Below are 21,386 nucleotides of genomic sequence, written 5' to 3'. Positions count from 1 at the left end.
GTTACACTTTGATGCACTTTGGAAAAAGTTTCTCATTCCATTATATTTTTCTGCTTTTTGTTGTCGTCTTTTAAGCCCTTTGGTAATGTTTGGAGAATGTACGTGGAACTCAATTATCTCCTCAGCTGAAGGTGTTTTTATTTTTGCATGCAACAATTCTGATTCTCTATGGCATTACTGCAGGCTAACTAATCACAAGCTCAGGTTTTACCTTTAGAGTCATGAAACAATTCCACAAAGATGGAGGTTTGAATGAAGTTTGTTTTCAGTAGATTCAGAGTATAATCTAAAATTAACTTGTACAAGTGTCACTTCAACTTTGGTGGTCGACCGCTCCTTTGCATGAGTGCGAGTACTTCGTTCTTCATTTTTAACAGCCAGAATGGGAGAACAATAGCAGTTAACAGTGATCACAGAAACTTTTCGAGATTTTCAGTTTAGCAATGGCCACAAACTATTGCCTGTAATTTTTTTTTGTATTTTTGTCCTTCAAATTAAAAAATGAATCACAAAGAGCACTAACATGATGCCTCAAATAACAGTTATTGCAAAGCTTATAATTCAACAGGCATAATTTTGGCTGACATTTTTCATTGCTTTGTAAAAAAATTTCCAGAAAACTAAAAAAAAAAAAGGCAAGGAAAAGAAAAGGAACTTCATATAAGTGTCTAGTCGTTCTAGTGCTGAAGCTCTAATTGGAATCACTGTAAACTGAAATTAACAATTCATGGAAATCAAGTCAAATGTTGGTTTTTGAGGAGAGGAGAAACGGGAGTACCCACAGGAAAACCTCTTGGTGCAGAGCAGAGAACCAACAAACTCAACCCACATATGATGCAGACTCTGGGAATTGAACCCGGGCCACATTGGCGAGAGGCATGCTCTCACCACTGCGCCATATCAGCACCCTGGTTTCTTAAAAGCAGAGAGACTCTTGCCAATGACTTCAAATGGTGGGAGAGGTTGTTTCCTTTTCACTTGGCTATCTTCGTCATGACAATTACTTACAGTACTCGTCTGCACAAGAAGAGGAATTGTCAAAAATTTTAGCACCTATAATAATTGCTCGTGTGGTGATCACTTCAAGCCCCACTTGCTCTACTTTACCATCGGGCTCATGAAGTAGATTAAAGTTGATAAGCAAATGCTATGCCAACCTTGTAACTTGACATTAGAGTAGCCACTGCTGTAAACAGCAACCTGAGGACTACTGTAAAATGTCGCACAAAAATAGGGCGGCTGTGTGGTTCTCGTGTAGTGGTCTCGTTTTCATGTTCACACAAAATGCTTGACAAAAATGTTCATATTGAAGAGCCCCTCCCTAGTTCATTCAATTGTCGCTGACACACATGACTTGACCAAACCAAGGTCTCCTTGCAGGTTGCAAGATAGTCCCTGGGAATGAGGTTGACAAATTACTTCAGATTTCAGTACTTACAAAACTGACAATGTGTACATTCCTTCTCGGCTAGAATTACGCACTACAAAGCAGCCCTCTTTACCCTAGAAATAAATAAAACATGCAGTATTAACTTCTTACTTGATAAAATATAATAGTTAACCTGTATATAAAAAATAACTATAAAAAATATCCAATTCACCTCCTTTTTTTCAATTTGCAATTCCTATTAACCCACTGACACCACAAACACCCTAGGAAGCAGCCAGTTGATGAGTAAAATCGTCTGGCGTTAGACGGAGTAAAATCTCACGGGTCAATGTGTTAATGGAGGGGAGACACCTTAAATATGATAAGTTGGTTGAAAGCTGCATGATTTATACCTGAGTTGCTTTAAGGCAGCTCAAACCAGTTCCAACCCTTCCAAGTGACGCTCTTATTAGAAGGATTGGCACCACAATGTTGTATCATGTATTAGTACATACTAAAACAGTCGATAGCATGGAACGCACACACTGATTGGCTACTCAAACTCCGGATATCCTTTGGCATTTACCTTCAAGCAATTCGTGCAGAATTTGCACCTGAAAATGTTGTAATCTTTGCAGAAATAAATGAGTTAAAATCATCTCTTTGTGCTATAATATTATCTCACTGTTTTAGTACATACTAAAACTATTCACCTCACTGTCGGTGGCTAGTGGTGGATATTTAACTCACCTCTTCGCGGCTTGGTTAACATCCACCACTACCCACCTCCACTTCGGTAGTACCAAATGAGACACGAATTATTGCTAAACAACATACAGTCATTACTGTGACATAATATCACCGTGGAAACGGGAGTAGTGCAGGCGTCACTATACGGCACTAATGAGATGCATGCCGACCCATTTTACACAAATTTTTCTGTCTTCCGTAGAACACCTCACAATTTGTCCACAGACATTCTTTGCGCTTTTTCTGGAAAGGAAGTCGCACCTTGAGTGCCCCCTTTGCTGTGGCCGTTACTTGGTGCTATGTAGCTGATGTGGTCATTACCACCACACTGATGATCGGGTATGATTTTTTTTTCTTCTTCTAGAAAGCCTATGGATCTGCCCCTTCATAGCAAACATGGTTATCCACACCACACACATTGTAGTTTGTTCCCAAACGCATGTAACACTCGTTTTTTCTGTTTTTTTTTTTGACAAATATAAACTCTTTCTTTCATTATTTAGAAGTACGTACAACTATGTACAAAGTTACTTTAGAGCTGCCAGTATCCTTACATTAAGGGGAATCCGGCCAGGAATAATGGTGTCTGTTCCCCACTTTGTGATGATGATCACATCAGGTTCATAAAAACATGCCGGAAAAGCCTTCAGAAATGGGTTTGGTGGGCACGGACATCGGCCGTAGAGGGGTGGAGGGATTCTGGGCTTGTAGGAATCGTTGGGTCCATTTGTGTTGGATGTAGAAGGTATCACGATCCAATCCCCTCTGTTCCTGCATCCATTGCACAAAATTATAAAATTCTACCTTGGGACAATGATGACAATGAGGGATCTTTATGACGTCCACAGGAACCCACAGAACTGAGGTGTGGCAGTTTGTCAAATTTCGGAATGTCTAGAGGTTCCAAATCGATGTTACGAATTCCCCATCTGGTAAGCTATGGTCGATCAATCATTCTGCCTTTGAATGCCACCAACAGACTGTCCAAAGGATGGTCCGGAACTGTGTGGGTAGTACTGCAGTCCATGGACGTGGGTTGTACAATAACAGGCCGTTCATTGATCTTTGAGGGAGAGAACGGGCCAAGGTACCGAGGGCTTGAAACGAATCGCACCCACATCCTGTCAGGGTTTGTGCTGGATTTTGTATATAAAATTCCAGGAGTGTTCAAGAACCAGAAATTGAGTTTTCAAGGAGTGTTTGTAAGGAGCTTTCTATGCCATACATCGTGTTTCAGTGTTTTCTTTGCTGAAAAAGTTTAAGTGAAGCTATGATCTTCGCAGTTATGAACGCAATTTTTGCAAACGGGGTTTGAACCTGGTCAAGCTTCACTTGATTTCATATGCGCAGTTCATATATGATTCATTTCATATACCATTCATCATTGAAAAAGTTTACATTGATATTCTTTCCCACATCCTGCAAGTTAAGTGCACGTGCAGGCATTTTAATTTTTGCATTAATCTTTCCCCAATAGTCAATTTGGTCAATTTTTGAGATGTCTTGTCTTTAACTTAGCGTGATCTTCATTTTCTCTTGGCATGATGCAATCTCTATAACTTTCACCCAAGCGAAATTCAAGGAGTTTTCAAGCAGTTTACCACAAAATCATTTTTTTCAAGGGCTTTTCAATTGCCTCTAAGTCCAAAATTAAATTCCAGGGCTTTTCAAGCACTTGAAGGAATAGCACAAACCCTGTAATGTCCCAATCACACCAGCCGAGTTCTTGAGGTTCGAATTGATGTCCCAAACAAAATCCTTTCAAATCCACCACCACCCAGTCCTTGTCATTTGCATCGTCGAGCAGAGGTATGGTTTCATCATCTCAGAGGGGTATGCAGAGCTCGTCGGCCACTCGGAAGAGGTAGCAACACTAGTTGCAATTGGCATCAGGTGTCCTAGTGGCCAACACTTCGAAGGGTAGTTGATCTTTATCTCTTATACAAATCTTGTGCAACACTTTCTCCAAAAGTACGTCTAAGCATTGATAACACACTTCCAAGTTCATATCACTTTTATATCGCGGAGAAATATCCCAAGATCGTTGGCTTCTTCGAGAAGATAGCAGATGAAACAACACTGATGACAATTCTGATCGAGGACCTTCAGAAACTAATGACGCAGCTCCCACTTGTTTTACTTTGTTCCAGTAGTTTTCCATTCAAGACCGTCACGTGCCGTGATAGGCATGGTTGAGCTTCATCTGCTGCCAGTTGTCTTGAGAAGATGAGTACGTCTTGGGAATACGGGGACCTTTTTGCCCGCCAGATTTCCATGCCAGAATTTCCGACGCAAGGAGATGCCAAAGCCTCTGTAGTCGAATGGTTTAATCATACCTTAAAAGAACACAAGTATCGGTATTTTGCCGCTCGAAATACGTGAGCGTACCTCGGCGTCTTACCCCAATGATTAAACGGGTACAACCAGAATCTGCATCGAAGTATCAAGATTGCACCACGACAGGTGATGGAAGACAACAAACGAGCAGTGTGGACCAAGCTGTATGGCAAACATGAAAAATGAGGTCACCGTCCCAAACTCAAGGTGGGCGATCCAGTAAATTTGAGCAAGAATCTCCCGGGTTAGGCAGAAGAAGCCTTTGTCGTCCGAAGGGTGGTGCCTGGACCTGTGGCCACCTACAAGCTGGAAGAATGGGACGGCACTCGTTTGGAAGGAAGGTTTTAGAGAGCAGATGTTCAAAAAGTCACAGTGCCTGACGATGCTTTGTTCCAAGTGCAAAAGATTTTATAATGATGTGGACAAGCCGTCCAAGTCGGATGGTTGGGTTGGGTGAACAAATATAATAGTTGGGTGCCTTGATTGGCCTTGACATCCCTATCAAAATGACAGGAAAATAAATAACAGAGAGACGATGTCGCTGTCGTTTTACACCACACTATCAAGCAACATGCAACGGACTGAGTCCACTGACAATGGCCCGTCTGGTTTCAAGGCACGGTTACCTAAAGATCAAGTATGGCACAATGACGATCGATGGGAAGTGGGCTTGTCGGGTGTGTTGATACCTCATACAACAGCGGCTCCAGTGCATCCCAAGACATCCTTGCACATTCTGTGACCCGTTCCTTCCGAAATAAGAATGCCTATTAACACCTTTGTATGTATTCGTTTGAATCCCATGACGTTGAAGGGTCCCGGAGTCAGAGGTTTTCCAAGCCAAAGACCTGACCCCCTCATCAACCGGGGTGAAATTGGCGAAGAAGATTACCAACCTGGTGAAAAAAAGTATCCTTAACACACTCATGGAACCTAAAAAAGGTTTTACTACAGAGCTGTCTACAGAGAATTTCGGACCACTGTTGTGAAGCAACCCGTTTATTGAGTCGTAGAGATGGAGCAATGGACACCCAAGTATGACAGAGCCTTACTCATGGTCCTGTCGAACATGTACCATTGGCAGTTTGTCCGGATCAACAAGGCCTACACTCAATTTTAAGCCGTGACATGACCTCCTGTCGTCAAATGTCTGTTGTACGTGTACATGAGTCTGATCGAAAGTCTATGGGTGGAGAAGACCTATAACAGAAAATGCACCACAGAAGTGAATAAATTATTACTATTACCATTGTTATTATTATTATTACTATTCTTACTACAATTATTATTATTATTTTTATTATGTACCCTCACGTCATCCCTTTCGACCAATCCTGTGCCATGACGTTCTATATCTTCCTCGACCCTTGCCCTCTTTGTTTCATTTTCCACCATGGACATCTGCTAGAAGGACCTTAGTAGCTTCGCTCATAAGTCCAGTTGTTTTACTTTGTTCCAGTAAAATTCTAATCACGTGATCTGCCTTTCCAAAGGATGGACTGTGGGTGAATTTCCAAAGTGGTTGCTATGGACCTTTTTCCTTCATCCAGGATCTTTATTTGGTTGGTACTTGCAATTTAATGAGCTTTTAATGTATGCTGTGATGCCATTTAGACGCAGTGCCATTTTCGAGCCAGCAGAGGAATGACTGGCATGATTACTTCAAGAAAAATGTCGTGAGCAGCATCAACCACTCTACATGGCCTTTATCGATCTATCCAAGGCTTTTGACTCTGTCAACCGCAAAGCCCTGTGGCGGATCTTAGCCAAATACAGCTGTCCTAAGAAATTCATCACCATTGTCAAACTTCTTCATGGTGGCATGGTTGCAAGAGTCCTGGACAGCTGTTCCAGTAGTGAGCCATTTGAAGTGCCAACCAGCATTGAACAAGGCTGCGTGATTGCTCCCATTCTCTTCTCCATCTTTTTATCAACAGTCTTTCAGCTGATGAAAGACAGGCTTCCCGAAGAGTAGCAGTCATCTACCAACTAGATGGGGGCCTTTTCAATCTAAAGAGGCTGAGAGCTAAAACCAAGACTTGTACCACCTCCGTTGTCAAGCTCCACTATGCTGACGACAACTGCATCTGTGCCACTTCTGGGGAGAACCTCCAGACTATTCTGGATGCATTTGGACATGCATACCAATGGTTAGGCCTGTCCGTCAAAGTCAAAAAGACCAAGATCCTTTACCAATCTGTGCCTGGTCAAGGGAACGTCTCCCCCTCCTTTAAGATCAACGGGTCGGTCATGAACAATGTTGAATCTTTTCCATATCTGGGCAGCTTCCACTCTGTTAAAGCAGATATTGATGATGAGATCCAGCATCCCTGTGCCTCCCGCATTGACCTCCTGAGCCACCGAAGGGTACACAGATGACTCAGTGAACAATCTTACACGACTCGAGGGACTCCAGATGATGATGACCATGATGAATAGGTTAAGATTTTGAGCGTATTTAATTTTGAGCGGTTAGTCTCCCCACTTGGTGCACTCAAATAAAAACATACTATGAAGCGAGTTGCTGTGGTTTTCCAAGTTGCCCTGACGATTAATGCTCATAATTTATTTTCTGCTTGATGATCTTGAAAAGAGGTTTGGATCACTGTTCATCCTTGCCGAAAAATGCGCAGTACTCACATGCTCGCAAAATCCATTTGCTATTCCCCATGTTTTTCAAATTGAGTTAAGTCAACTCTAAAGTAAACAAAAATTAATGAGCATCAAAAGCTTCATGTCAATGGTTCTTTCACACTTATTGATAATGAAACTAATTAATATTGAGGAGAACTTTTTTTTTCACAGCATGAAACTATTCACGCCATGATTTTTTTCACGGGCCCGGGGGAATGATTTCATGGTGGTATGATAAATTTTCACACCATTTTTAAATCAGCATCATCATGAAAGTTTCATAAGCCCCCTTTTTGCGTGAAAGGTCACATACATGCACTTTCAAATAAAAAAACCTGAGAGGGATACTCTTGTAAAATACCAAATGAACCATGGGTCACAAACATACCTCTTCCTTTAAAACATCCTCAGACATCTGTCGAGACATTTCCAGTTGAAACCAGCTGTAAAGCAAAAAATAGATAAATAAATCAAATGACAATGGATCAAACAACATCAGAACAAACATTTAAACTCTAAATCTCATAAGAAATGCTGGCAAGCTGAGTAGAGGTGTTTAAATGGAACTGAAAACTGAACAACAAATTACTCAATTAATTAACCCATTCACCCCTAAACCGGCCATACTAAGTATTTTACTCGTCAATGGGGAACCCCCAGGAGTCAACGGGTTAAACATCTCAATCCTCACTGAATATGAGTAAGGACAACTTGGCAAACACAGAGTCTTTTAATAGGGGTGTTGCAAGTGCCATCATTGGACCAGGTGAAAGTTGGTAAGAGTGTCTGCCTCCATCCTCCTCCTTAAATGGATGCGCAAGACTGTTTTGTGCGTGTCAAAGGAATGCTAGATCGAAATTGTGTAAAATGCACATTTCATGAACTTTTAAAATACTTGCTCCATATTTACTCAATATTTCTGGTATGGCCAAAATGTGAGTCTTCTCTTGCATGTTATATTATAAAGTGTAAAGGTGAAAATGCACTTCTGGAGAAGAGAATCCTTGAATCTGTCATATTGTCTACAGATGCTGAATTAACGGATGAAAAAGTCATATTGTTCAGTAAATTGTAAGAATATGAAATCACTCAACACATAAAAGATATGGAGCAATCTACAGCACCACGTTTTCTACACCCTGTTTGATTCAACAGAGACCCATGAGAGGGGCTGTACATCATGTGGCCCTCCAATAAGTGATGGTAGGAAGATAGTATGCTGCAAATTTGCACCTTTTTGTTATGCCACTTGTGCATTTTATTGTATGAGTGATGAAATGTTGCCAAATGACTGTACATGAGGAAAGCACAATTTGAAAATATCACAGGCCAGTGTTACATGTATTACAAAGAATCTTTGAAAACTACAATAAACTTGCCAACACCAAATAGCGCATGACAAATATTTGAATAAATCCCAAATTTAAAGCATATCCAACTAGTACAGCAATCACCAGGCTGTAATTTCTCATAATTCCCTACGATTTTGCACTTCAAGGCAGTCAAATTTACTACAGGTGTTAAAGTTAAAAATGAGGAGGGAATATTTCATTTTACAGTAGACGTTTTGAACTCAACTGTGGCCTCATAGGTATCGAAATACCTAATATTTTTTAACATTAAGGCCAATATTTTAGTATAAGTTTAAGTGACTGTAACCTCGACAAATTTTTGCTTTTTAACATTTTCTTGGTTTTCCAACCTAGATTTCTCCTGAAAACACACTTTCAATAAACTATATGTCGCCTTAGTTTCACCTACCAACAAGCACTGAGGATAACAAGTTTGATATTGGGTTCACATTGCTGTTTTCTCTCCCAATGCAAAGCACTTTATGACATCAACCTTGTATTGAACCCATTCCTCTTCCTTGCTTGGTCATAGATAAAATAAAAGCTTTTTTTTTACTTGATTTTAGAGGCCTGCCTCTAAAACAGTGACTTTGAAGGATAATGTTAAGCAATTAAAAATCTAAAATACATGTACATTATTGTGCTAAGGAGAAAATGATGACTGTGGCACACACACCTTTCACTTTCCAAGCCTAGCTTTCTCACATAATTACTTGGGATGTACCCCTGTTTCCTGCAATGTTTGAGACACGCTTATTACAAAGATGAAAGATTCCTTTAAAACATATTATAAAATGTACATACATGTAGTGGGAAACTGCTAGAAATATACTGGTGTACTGTACATGTATGAGGACATGCAGTCATTGATTCCAGTAGTGGACATCTTCTTCCATGCAGCCATGTCATCAACACCATAAAAGATATAGGAGACTTGGATAGGAGTATATTTAAGTCAGTGATCAACTGATTTTTGCCTATATGTTTTAAACTTTGGTTGTGACTTAGGAAGGTGAGACATCACAGCAGTACAGGTGCGATTTGACTACGACCACTTTGAGTAAGAGATTGTCAATTAGAGTAACATCAGCAAGACTGTATTGTCTATCCTTTTAGGACTATCAATAAGACAGTGAAGAGAGTAAGATAACAAATATCCAGCAGTCCTACCATCTTTGTGAAATGACCTACTAAATAACAGTTCACATCAAGCAAAAAAAAAAAAGCCTATTGCAACGAAATAAAGTCAACATTCTTTAGTCCACACTGATTTGGCCAGTTTGGGAGGTTGATAAACACCTAACAGTGCAAAGTCCAAGGAATGCTAGTTTGTTCTGTTTCAAAACAATACATTCCACATTACAGAAAAAAATTAAGACTAATGATGGGGAAGATTAAAGCAAGCAAATGTTGCATTTCTTTTTCTTTTCCTTGTTTGAAGGGTCTCACCACATACAGTCTCTTTTTGTAAGAGCAAAAAATTAATGGTCAAGCACTTACCACTGTAAATTTAAAAAATGACTTTGTCAACCAATCTTATTATTATTTTGAATGGTGGTTGTCAGTTCACATACACGGTGAGACAAGAGTGCACTGACACCTTCATAAAATTCTGCAACCTTACTTACTCAGAGACTTTGGTGGAAGGCATGCAAATTATTAGATGTAATTGGACCCTAAAGTTGTCAGTAAGGGCAAGTGTTGTTAGGGAACAAACGTGTAACAATCAGTGGTATTTGCCCTTTAATTGTAAACAAAATTGTTTTTAAGAAATACCCTTTTGAATTCTTGGCTATCCACCAATGGTCTGACTGTTTGTCAATAACAGTTAAATGTTCTCCCTGTACAAACCAAAGTTAAAAAGTAAAGTGGGAAGTGCAAGTGACCAGGCTGATATAATTATTGTTCAAAAGATGCAAGGAATGAGCCCTTATCTACTAGATGACAATTTATACAATGGATAGGAATACCCATTTATTCAACTAAAGCCAGGACAGCCAGCCTTAGTTGCATTTGCACCATTAACTAATATGCAACTATTCAGCTCAATAAGTCAAAGGGATTATGATAATAACAACAATTATTACAATTAATTCTTAATTCAAAATTAACGATGTATGCACCTCATACAGTGGATCTTTGCTTGTGAAAGGAAAGGAAAGGAAAGGAAAGGAGAGGAAAGGAACTTTATTTAAGTGTCTAATCTTCTAGCGCGGTAGAGTCGGGGGTGGAAGCTGAATAATGAATAATGAATAACGAGTACAAAGAGAAAATGAATAATGAATAATTGGGTCTGAAAATGCCGGAATAATGAATAACACAGTTAATATGCCAATGGAATAATGAATAACAACAATGAATAATGAATAACCTACAAAAATTTAAAAAGAACAATGAATAATTCGAACAAAACACGCACAGAATAATGAATAATCGAGGTCCAATTATTCAGCTTCCACCCCCGACGGTAGAGCACTAATCGGGGACACTGTAAATTGAAATTAACAAGTTAACGCAATCAAATCAAATTTTTGGTTTTTGACGAGAGGGGAAACCGGAGTACCCGGAGAAAACCTCTCGGTGCATAGTAGAGAACCAACAAACTCAACCCACATATGACGCCAAGTCTAGGAATCAAACCCGGGCCACATTGGTGGGAGGCGAGTGCTCTCACCACTGTGCCATCCCTGCACCCACAGTGAACACCTTAGAATAGAATTAAAATGACTAATAATTAATTTATACAGGGTTAAAAGTATTTTAAAAGATTAACTAAAAACCAAACATTTGCAATGTTAAGTCATCTTCAGGGTAAGAAGAGACTGTCCACTATTTGCATGCATATATCAAGTAATTCCCGATGAGAACAGTTTTGATACGTAACGATGAATTTGTTTATTTAAGCTACAACTAGTTGCAAAATTGTCAAGACACTTTCATTAAAAAACACCTTTTCTAGCTTCCAATATCCGCCATATCTAGAATTTAAACCTTTCTCACTTCCCTTCCCCTCTCCCCCATTGAATGGGACTGACTGTTTAAGTTTGCAACAATTTTTTTGTCTTGCTGGCAACACTGATAAGGGGGAGAGGGGGGCTGCAGTGTGAGAGATAATAGGTCATTAATAGCGTCTCCACTATTTTTGCAACCTGTTGTAGCTTATTTCCATTGCTAGATTAATAGCGCTAAATATGAAGAGAAAAGTAGTGTCATCTCCTCACTTGATAAACCAACCTTTCCACAAATCGCTACTTCTGGGAATTAAAATGATCACAAAAAAAAAGTCTTGAATTGACACCTAACCTCAATGTCATCTTTAGTACCAAGGAATGGCAGATACCATAACAGACTGCTGACTGGAATAATAGTCAAGGTATTTTATCGCTAAAGGTCAGTCAACCTGCCACTAATTGCAAAAGAAGCTTTTGTAACGGTTTTGGTCCAGGGAGATGTCCATTATAACAGTCATATCAAAAGTCCCCGAAAATCTGAGTGGTGAAAATTGAGAAAGAACGATTTTTTTTAGAGCCCTATACCAGGGTTCATACATACTCTTTTAAAGACTTCAAATTCCATGACTTTTTCCATGACATTAAGTTTAGCTCTTACGTTAGAAAATTTTCAAAACTATCCTATTTTAGGATATTACTCAGATCAAATTTGAAGAAATTAACAATGTATTTCTGCCCAACTCAGTGAAACTTGGATAGAAACTCGTCTTTATGCCATTTTATCCTTGCCTTGACACTGCAGTGACTAGTTTAGCGTCTACATTTATAATTTTCCATGCAGAGGTTGCATTTAATATCTGTTGTGAACCTGTTGTTTTGCTTAAGTTTAAAGCCACGTGCAGCATAATGCATTTTTTTTTTTTTGGGGGGGGGGGGGGGGTATTTTACATAAAAACAATACCAGTTATTTACTCTTGGGGCTGTATCATGCCTCAGTGAACTGAACATCCATCGTCTTAATGCAAATACTCCCTCCCCCCCCCCCCCCCACGCAAATGACCTGTATTATGGGAGGGGTGAAAAAAGCGAATAACGAGAACTATCAATTAAATAAATTAAATAAATTATGCCAGCACCCATAAGTCCTCTCATCACATGACTTATCTTGTGAGCACATGGGCAAATTAACCACAGAAATGGAGGATAAGAGTGGAGCCAAGGACAAGGTGGGAAGCGATTTGCATGTGAAAGTTTTTGTTTTCGTTCTGCTGGAACGGATTTAATCGCGTAGAACCACATACTGAACCTTAAAGTAAACAATGCTGCGCATTATTAGAGATCCTTACTAGTATCCCGTTAGCTTCAAATTATGCGGCCGAGGTACTTTTGAGGTATTGCTTACTATTGTGTGGTTCCAGAAAATACCCAAACCTCCCTCCCTCCCCCCCCCCCCCCCACAGAAGATCATTGGAAATTCCGAGGGAGAGGGGGGGGTTTAAAGGTCAGTAATTTCCGCGTTTCCGCGGGGTAGGGGGTTTCGTGGGAAACTAAAAACATTGACATTGAACATTGAAACAAAAGTCAGTTTTGAGCTAAAGTGAACATTATTTGCTTCAATGTTTCTGTTTTATTTTGAGTTAGGTAGCGCTACAATCTCCCGAAGCTAAGAACAACATGTCCTTCATTTGGAACGGATTCAAAGCACTTAAAATGGCAGTCTCAACTGCAGTCTCATCCCCAGACTTCCAGCTTTGTCTTGTTTTCGTCCAACCAACACTTCCATTCACTCGAGTATCGCTTTTCGCTACCGTCACATGTAGTAAAACACATTTTTGATAGGATTCATGTTTTATTGGGAGTAGTAACTTGTTCAAAATATGATGAGAACCAAGTTCCCACCATCTGAACGCTTGCCTGCAACAACATTTTCCTTTTTTGTGGGTGGCATTTAGACCACGGACAGGAACTGGGAGTCAAGTTTTCTCTTCTTTGAGTAAACAATCACAGCCTTGGGAAACAAGATTGTTGAGGTTTAGTCCATAACGTCAAACTGGAAATTCTAAAACAGGGGTTTCACTACTCATTGGAGAAAGTAATTCGTGCCAAAAACAATAAAAGTTGCCCTCGGGATTCCATCTGTGGCTCAAAGGAAAGCAACAGCGAGGCTGGGTGTCGTTTACCGGCGGGAATGACTGCTGGAGAGTTAGGTGTTAGGTCTTTCAAAATTTTGCCAAAAACAAAGCTCAAAATTTGACGAAAATCGCTATCATTACTTTTTCACAGTACTGTAGAACTTAAAAGGACAATTTTACACTAAAAGTAACAGTAAGGTCCCAAGATTATATAATTCAGGAAAAAGTTGTTTCACTTGAGTAGAAACTTCTAAAATGACTGTTTTCAGTCATCGCTCCACGCTTTATATTGTAATAAAATTATTCTTTTTTGTCTTAACTCGTCAGTAAATTCATCTATTTTCCCTCAGAATTTGAAGAAAAATGTCCAGGAATTGCATCAAATTTTATGAAATTGTGATAAATTTTCGCTTAAGCCGAAGGAAATGTTTTCATCCACTTATGCGTGAAGTCATAAAGAAAGCGTGCGCCCTGCAAATCTTGCACTTTAGCTCAATTTGAAAACTAAAATGTCGAGAGTAATTCCCTTCCAATACGCCTCCTATTAATGCTAAATTAGGCTCTCCAGAATGTAGGATGCGTAACACACCACACATGGTGACGCCAACTTACTTCTAGTCAAACCACTGAGTCTGCCAGAATGAATACCATGGTTCTAGTTGGGGATGACACAGATTTGCAAGTCCTTCTGCGTTATCATGCTTCTGAACGTGGATGTGACCTCTATTTTAGACCAGAGCCAACGGTAAATGTGAGAGGTGCACGCATCTGGCACATGAAAAAAGTCAAAGAACAGCTGGGTAAGAAGTTTACAGAAATCTCCTTTTTCTTCATGCCATCACCGGATGCGACACAATGTCGCGCCTCTATGGAGTTGGCAAGGCAACAGCCCTGAAACTTGAGAATGTACCATACTTCAAAGAGCAAGCTAACATCTTCAGCTGTCATTCTGCTGTTTCTGACATTGTCACTGCAGGTGAAAAAGCACTTGTATCAATTTTCAGTGGTAAACCAGGGGTAGGTCTTAACTCTCTCAGATAACTTGCAACCAAGATGTCTCATATCGAGCCACAGAATCTGCCCCCAACAGCAGCAGAGGCCCAATTTCACAGCCTAGGTGTCTACCTACAGGTAATTTAAATTTGAAAGCAGCGGCAGGGAGAAGGTGCAGTCACGTCAATGGAGGACTAGGGGTGGAAAGTCACTACCGTAATTCTCAAGTATTTCCAGTTGCAACGGATTTGCCGCCTGCCCTAGAATTGCTTCTCCAGTTAATCAGATGCACCTTTTCGTCTGACTGTAGCAGTATGAGGTGCAATTGTTGCAAGAATGGTATGCAATATTTCCCAGCCTGTGGCCAATGCAAAGGATCTTCATGCACAAATTCTTTGAACAATGTGGACTACAAAAGTGAAGATTCGAAAAGCTAGTATGTTTATTTCCAACTATCGTCCAACAAGCCTTTTAAACAACAACTACAAACTTTTCACCAAAGTCATCACTTAGCGAATTACCACTGGTCCAGAATGCTAGACAGGAATGAACCAAGAGAACAATTAAGCCGGCTTTCACAAGGGCTTTTCCACAACTGACCATCTCCATGTTGTTAACCAACCAATCAAAAAAGGCAAAGAGTACAAAATTCATCTGGTCAAGTGCCTGGTTGATTACAGCAAAGCCTTCGACTTCGAGATCGCAGATGTCATAAATGCACTTAAGGGGCAAGGGGTCAAACCAGTGTAAGTTAACGTTCTACAACAAATACACCAAATCCTACATCAGAGTTCACAAACTGATCATTGCCTGCTTCAAAAAGGTCTTTCGCAAACAACGTTGGGAAATGAAGGGAATCAAAATCAATGGTGAATACCCTAGTGATCTATGGTTTGCCAACAATATTGAAAAACTCCAAGAAATGCTACAGCTCAACCAAGGAAGCCAAAAAGTTTATGTACAATGAGTTCACTGAGGACGTAGACAAACACACCACCATCAATAGTAATGAAACTCAAAGGAGTGAATCATTACATGTACATCTTGGTCAATGAGTTTCCATGGATTCTGCTTCAAAGGAACAAGAGATCAAACATCGTTTCACCCTTGGATGGCAAGCTTTCCGCCATGGAAGTGCGATCTTCAGAAACAAAGACATTGCGATCATTCTTAAACGTCATGTTTGACCAGTGCATTTTACCAGCACTCACCTATGGATCAGAAACCTGGAATCTTACAAAAAAACAAACCTTAAAACTCGGAACTATGCAGAAAGCCCATGAAAGAATCATGATAATTTAAACATCATGTGGCGAGATATCGTAAAACAGCTGAATGGATCTGAGAAAAAAAAAAAACCAAAGTACAAGATATCATGGAAACAATAAGTAAACTGAAAAGGAATTGGGCTGGTTATGTGGCTAGAACAGACAACCATTGGACAACCCACATTACATTCCCGGGACACACAAGGAACCGAGGGAGACCACGGAGGGACAACTTGGATAGTTTTGTAAAACATTGGCACAGTGTCGCGCAAAACGTAGACCACTGGAGGACAATGGGGAAGGCCTACCCCCAACGACAGACATTTCATGGCTAAAACTGAACAGAACTAAACTGAACTGAACTGAACCGAGCATGTTTCTTATATAGATTTAGCCAAGCCTAAAAGCACAGCTCCCTGGTTATAATTTTATTCTTACTGCCTGTATGGTTAGTAAAAAAAAAGGCTTTCGAATTGTCCACGTTTTGGTGTTTCCGGTTTCCGTTTCTGTTCTTTGCTTCCTTCTATATCAAAATTCATTGCCTCACTAATGAAATTTCACACGAAAATCCGATATTGCATGAATCACGAAACAAATTAAAAATAAACACTCAGCTTTATGTTTATATCCCTTCATTGCTTGCCTTGAATAACTGCATCGCTATCAGTGTGGACAACAGCTATCATGATATGTCAAACTGGATTGAAACCAGTGAAAAATGCAGAAAATATTTCCTTAAGTGTTTTCCACCTGAACACAAAAAGCATTGACTGTTAAGAACTATACTTGATGTACTATTGCCGTGTAGCCACGTCGAGCCACAGAAAGGGCAAGAAAAGCCTGGTTTATGTTTACAGTGGGTGAGTTAACCTGGGTTGAGCCTGCAATCCAATGGAAAACCAGTACCTGGTTAGCGGTCAGCTTCAGAAAAACAGCTGACCTCAATGAGCTCTGATTTTGAGCTCACAATATGGTCACGTGATACTGGTCAGCGGATACCTTGATTTGACAGGTGTCAATTGACCATAGCATGGATGTCCAATATCAAAGATGTATGCAGTAAACTAGCGTGTTACTGATCACATTAGCATACACGGAGGAGTGGAGGTACGGACGGTCGATGACATCATGGCTATAAAACCAAAACTTCTTGCATCAATGGGTTGCCATATTTTCTTAGTTATGGTGCTCTGCGCATGCGCGCGGAGCTCAGCTATAAATACATTGTATATGGAGCACATGTAGAATTGAATAAAGGGGTAGCTTTCTGGTGATGACATAGGACTTTTCTCGTCGTGCGTCTTAAGCATTTATGTCTCGTAATGTTTCGGCCAAAAAAGATCTCATTGCCGGCTAAATAAACTTTAATAATTTAAATATATTTTGTGGAAAGGTCTTTCATTTTTAACGCCCTAAAATCATTGGTCTTAAAATTAGATTCTTAGCTTGAAGAAAGGGCTCGAATTATAGCAACAAAAAACACTAAAGGGCAACTTCCGGTTGACAGCCTCATTTTCATGCTATAGGAAAACCGGACTTATTTTGTTGGTCCTGTTTAATGGTGTTCCCATGCTTGGATCTTTAGGGACTTTTAGTATGTCCATGTATAGTATATTTCTATCTGGTCAATGATGAGAAAGCTTCTTTGCAATTAGTTACAGGTCCTCCCACATAATGCCTGGACTATGAAGCCGTGGCTTCACAAGCGAGTTTTTTGCTCGCGCCGGTGATGCTATTTTTCCAAATTTTATCGTGTCGCGAGCGTGCGATGAAAATTGCAAGTGTAGCCACCTTTGAACTGGCGATGTGACAGCTGAAAAAATTGCAGAAAAAAATTACGAGAAATTTTTTCCTCCGGTTTTTTCAGCTGTCGTGTTGCCAGTGGCGACACAGCAAAATTTGAAAAATCACATCACTAGCGTGAGCAACAATCACTCATGTAGCTGTGGCTTAAAGCCCTCAGAATGTTACTTATTGTCACGATGAACAGAAAGATAAAGTAAAAGACGAGGATGACCTCATTTTTATGGTAGAAAAAGGTCCCTTTGGGAAGAGTCATGGTGATATTACTGCAGAGTGAACTCAATTCAAACCTTGACAATAGACAAGTCACCCTCTTCTGCACCACAGTAGTCATATATGGCCACTACGGTTTCAGCTGCTTGCTTTTCTGGGTCTTTTACAGTTTCCTTTTGGGGTACAGGTGTCACAGCTGCTTGACCCTTTGGGAAAAACCATTACACAGAGCAATATAAAAAAAATAAGGATGGATGCAGTAAGTCCAATAGATCTATTGCTATTTGTTCATGTCCAAGACACATAAGCTGAGTTGGGTCTCAAATTGCTAGTGATAATATCTTGCTGTTGAAAATCCATCAGAACAGTAGAGATAAGTTGTAAAATATTGGTCTTTAATTGTGCGCGAACCTGACTTCTGCTTGTCAAGTTGCCTTCACCAAATTGCTAACCCAACTCAGTTTGTGTGTTTTGGACAACTCCTATAAAGTGAGTGCACAAATGAAATACCAGCTGTTTTAAAAGAACAGACTAACAGTTTCTCCCTAATTTGGACCACTCTGTCAACAACTAACTAAGGTAACGTACTTGAGCTACCTATACCCCAGACATAAAATATATAAGATTGAGATTCGCTTCCCTCCCTGCTGGTTGTGGGGCAAGCAAAGACAAGACAAGGCAGATATCTTAACTTTGCTTCACAATCTGCTCGTCCCACTGAGCACATGTGCCTGACAGTGACTTTCCTGGCAGGTAGCTGGTTGCCACAAACCCTCCACTGGCCTTAGCTGGTCGGTGTGATACTGTAACAGTAAACACCCACATATATGAACAGGTGGATTAAGAACATCAGGCTGAAATTTGGCCAATAAAGCACCATATAAATAAGAACAAATTCGGCCTGATAGGTAACATGTTCTCAATACAAAGGGAAAGGGTATTAGGACAAAGCCATTCGCAAATTAGCACCGTCCTATATCAACAATCTTGTCAAAATTAAGCCTTTAAATTCAAGATGTGGACTGCGATCTAACGACTCTCATCCGAATTTTAAAACTTTAACAACCCTGGGCGACCGTGCTTTCGTTGCTTCGGCGGCAACACTTTGGAACGATTTACCTTCAGATATTAGAATGGCCAAATCTGTTGACACTTTTAAAAAACTTTTAAAGACGTATCTTTTTAGTGAGGATTTTTATTCTTAGTTAGCTTGGCTTTTAATATTTTATACAACACATGATGTAATTAGTATTTATTATTTGTTATTTTATTCCATGTATTGTTGTAATGCGCAGTTGATCATCTTGCCATGGAAACTGCGCAATATAAATTTGTAATTTATTATTACTAATTTATTATAGGATAAGGAAACAATACATGTAACTTGTATCAAATTACTATGGTGTTCAGGACCATTACAAACAAAAAAATCTTATATATAGATTAAGCCAAGCCTAAAAGCAGAGCTCCCTGGTTATTTAATCTTCCTGCCTGTAGGGTTAGTGAAAATAAAAGGTTTCAAATTGTCCACGCTTCGATGTTTCCAGTTGCTGCTTTAATAATTAAATCATTTTCTTTTCTTTCCTCTGCACAAAAATTCATTGCCTAACTAGTGAATTCCATGGTAAATTTTACACTAAAAACTGACATCGCATGAATCAATTCGACCGACCGACCCAATATCAGGAAACACATTCCACAGTAAACGAAAAAAAAAAAGGTGCTTTAAACAAACTTCTGAAAACACAAGCTAGTGAAATTTCCCCCTAATTTTACAAGAACTCATTGCGATTACGTGTTTATAATATAAGGGCAAAATTTTCTTGTCACTGTTGAGGCAAATTGAAAATTAGTTGGGCAAACAGATTAAAAAAGCACTTGTTCACTCGCATTTTAAAGCAAAACAAACAAACAATTCAATTTTTATCTTTGTGTCTAAAGTAGTATAGATAACTGTTATTTAATTCCAGTTGACAATAAAAATTCGAGTTTCATTCCTGAACAAAGGAAAAACCAATTAAACCACTATTCAAAAATACCCATCCACTTTAACTAATGCATCCGTAAAAATAACAAACGGTTTAGTGCCCAAGGAAAGAATTTCTTGAGTAACTTTTCCCACCAAGTATGAGCTATTACAATCCAATCGAAAACCAGTACTTGGTCAGCAGTCAACTTAAAAAAAAAAAAACAGCTGACCTCGGTGAGCTCTAAGCTTGAGCCCACAATATGGTCATGTGAAACTGGTCAGTGGATACCTTGTTTTGACAGGTGTCAATTATTGATCAAACCATGGATGTCCAATATCAAAGATGTATGCTGTAAACTAGCTCTGGAAAAGGTAGCTGATCGAGTAGTCGCTGAAAATTTGGAAAACTTGTGGAGAAACCATTGCGTAAATGTAATGGGGCTGTTTTTTTTTTAATGTGTTTATTACCCTACGAACTAAAGCTCAAAATGAATGCATGTTCTTGAAGTTCTTTTCCTTTACTTTTGTGAAAATTGAGCAGTATTTTCATCCTTGTCCGCTTCAATAGTGCGGACCTGTGTGGAAACAACCAGCAATTAAATTTCACAAAAACCACACTCCATAAGATGAACCTGACGGCAATGGAGAGACATTGTACAAAACACTAACCAAATGAAGATGACAGCTGCTTAAAAGTTTGAGAAAGTTTTTTTCGAGGTGAAAGCCTTTCATCCCTTCAACTATCGATCCTCTCTTGGGTTCCAGTCCTTCCCCAACAGGTGACGCAAAAACGTGACAAATGAAATTTTCTAAGAGCTTTGCAAAATCACATTGATTTTACTTGTTTAGATCATCGGTGACTCCAATTTTTTTAATCATGAATCACTTACTTTACTTAATATCTACAAAATATGAGGAAATGAAAAAATCCGCACCGTAAGAAGTTATCTTTTTTTAACGTTTTCTTTCCACGTGCCATCGAATTCTGGTATCGGTTGCAATGGATAGAGCTTACGAAAATGCTCGTCGAGGATGAACTCTACTGTTTACGACATCCCGAGTGGCATGCAATTATCTAAAAATCCCACTCCTAAAAACCTATGCACTGAAACATTATTTTTATGATTTTCGATGGATGAGCAGATGATGCTACATCTTGCTATTATGACCAATATCTCGAAATTAAGGCATTTTCCACTGCCATTTTCTCCGAAACAATTTTTTTTTCATTTTTAGAGTAAATACTTTATGACCTAGAGAAATGAAGAAAATCTCACTGTAGGAAGATTTTGGCCAGAACGTCCTTAAACCTCTAGTAATATATAATTTGAGGTATTTCTGAAAACAATTTCAAGAACATTTTAAGAACACTTTCAGGCTGATTTCTTACTATATAAGCACTCCTCAAATAAGAACACAACCAGCCTTAAACCTGCAAAAAAGTGTTCTTATATGCAGGTGTTGACTGTATCTCTCTTAATAATGATGATGATGATGATAATGATAATAATTTATACACAGAGCTACCTACAGTTCTCCGCCTAGCTGTTGTGGTTTTTTTTTATCTGGCATCCAGATGTGTATAACTGTCATAATAATAATAACAACAACAATA

At 39.3% G+C, this 21,386-nt stretch overlaps 1 protein-coding gene across 2 annotated transcripts in view; it reads right to left on the bottom strand.

The window, feature by feature from the left end:
* LOC138016672 (tyrosine-protein kinase BTK-like) overlaps nt 1-21,386 on the bottom strand; it is a 173,049-nt gene that overhangs the window by 89,146 nt on the left and 62,517 nt on the right. For both annotated transcript variants that reach the window (XM_068863861.1, XM_068863860.1), the window contains 5 exons: nt 17,880-18,008; nt 10,219-10,283; nt 9,119-9,175; nt 7,479-7,533; nt 1,439-1,503 (listed from right to left, as the gene is read on the bottom strand). In XM_068863861.1, the coding sequence (XP_068719962.1) occupies nt 1,439-1,503; nt 7,479-7,533; nt 9,119-9,175; nt 10,219-10,283; nt 17,880-18,008 (371 nt within the window). The remainder of the gene's footprint in view (nt 1-1,438; nt 1,504-7,478; nt 7,534-9,118; nt 9,176-10,218; nt 10,284-17,879; nt 18,009-21,386) is intronic.

Source organism: Montipora capricornis, chromosome 9, assembly GCF_036669925.1.
Source record: "Montipora capricornis isolate CH-2021 chromosome 9, ASM3666992v2, whole genome shotgun sequence".
Taxonomy (NCBI): Eukaryota; Metazoa; Cnidaria; class Anthozoa; order Scleractinia; family Acroporidae; genus Montipora; species Montipora capricornis.
This window is presented reverse-complemented; position numbering and strand designations above follow the sequence as displayed.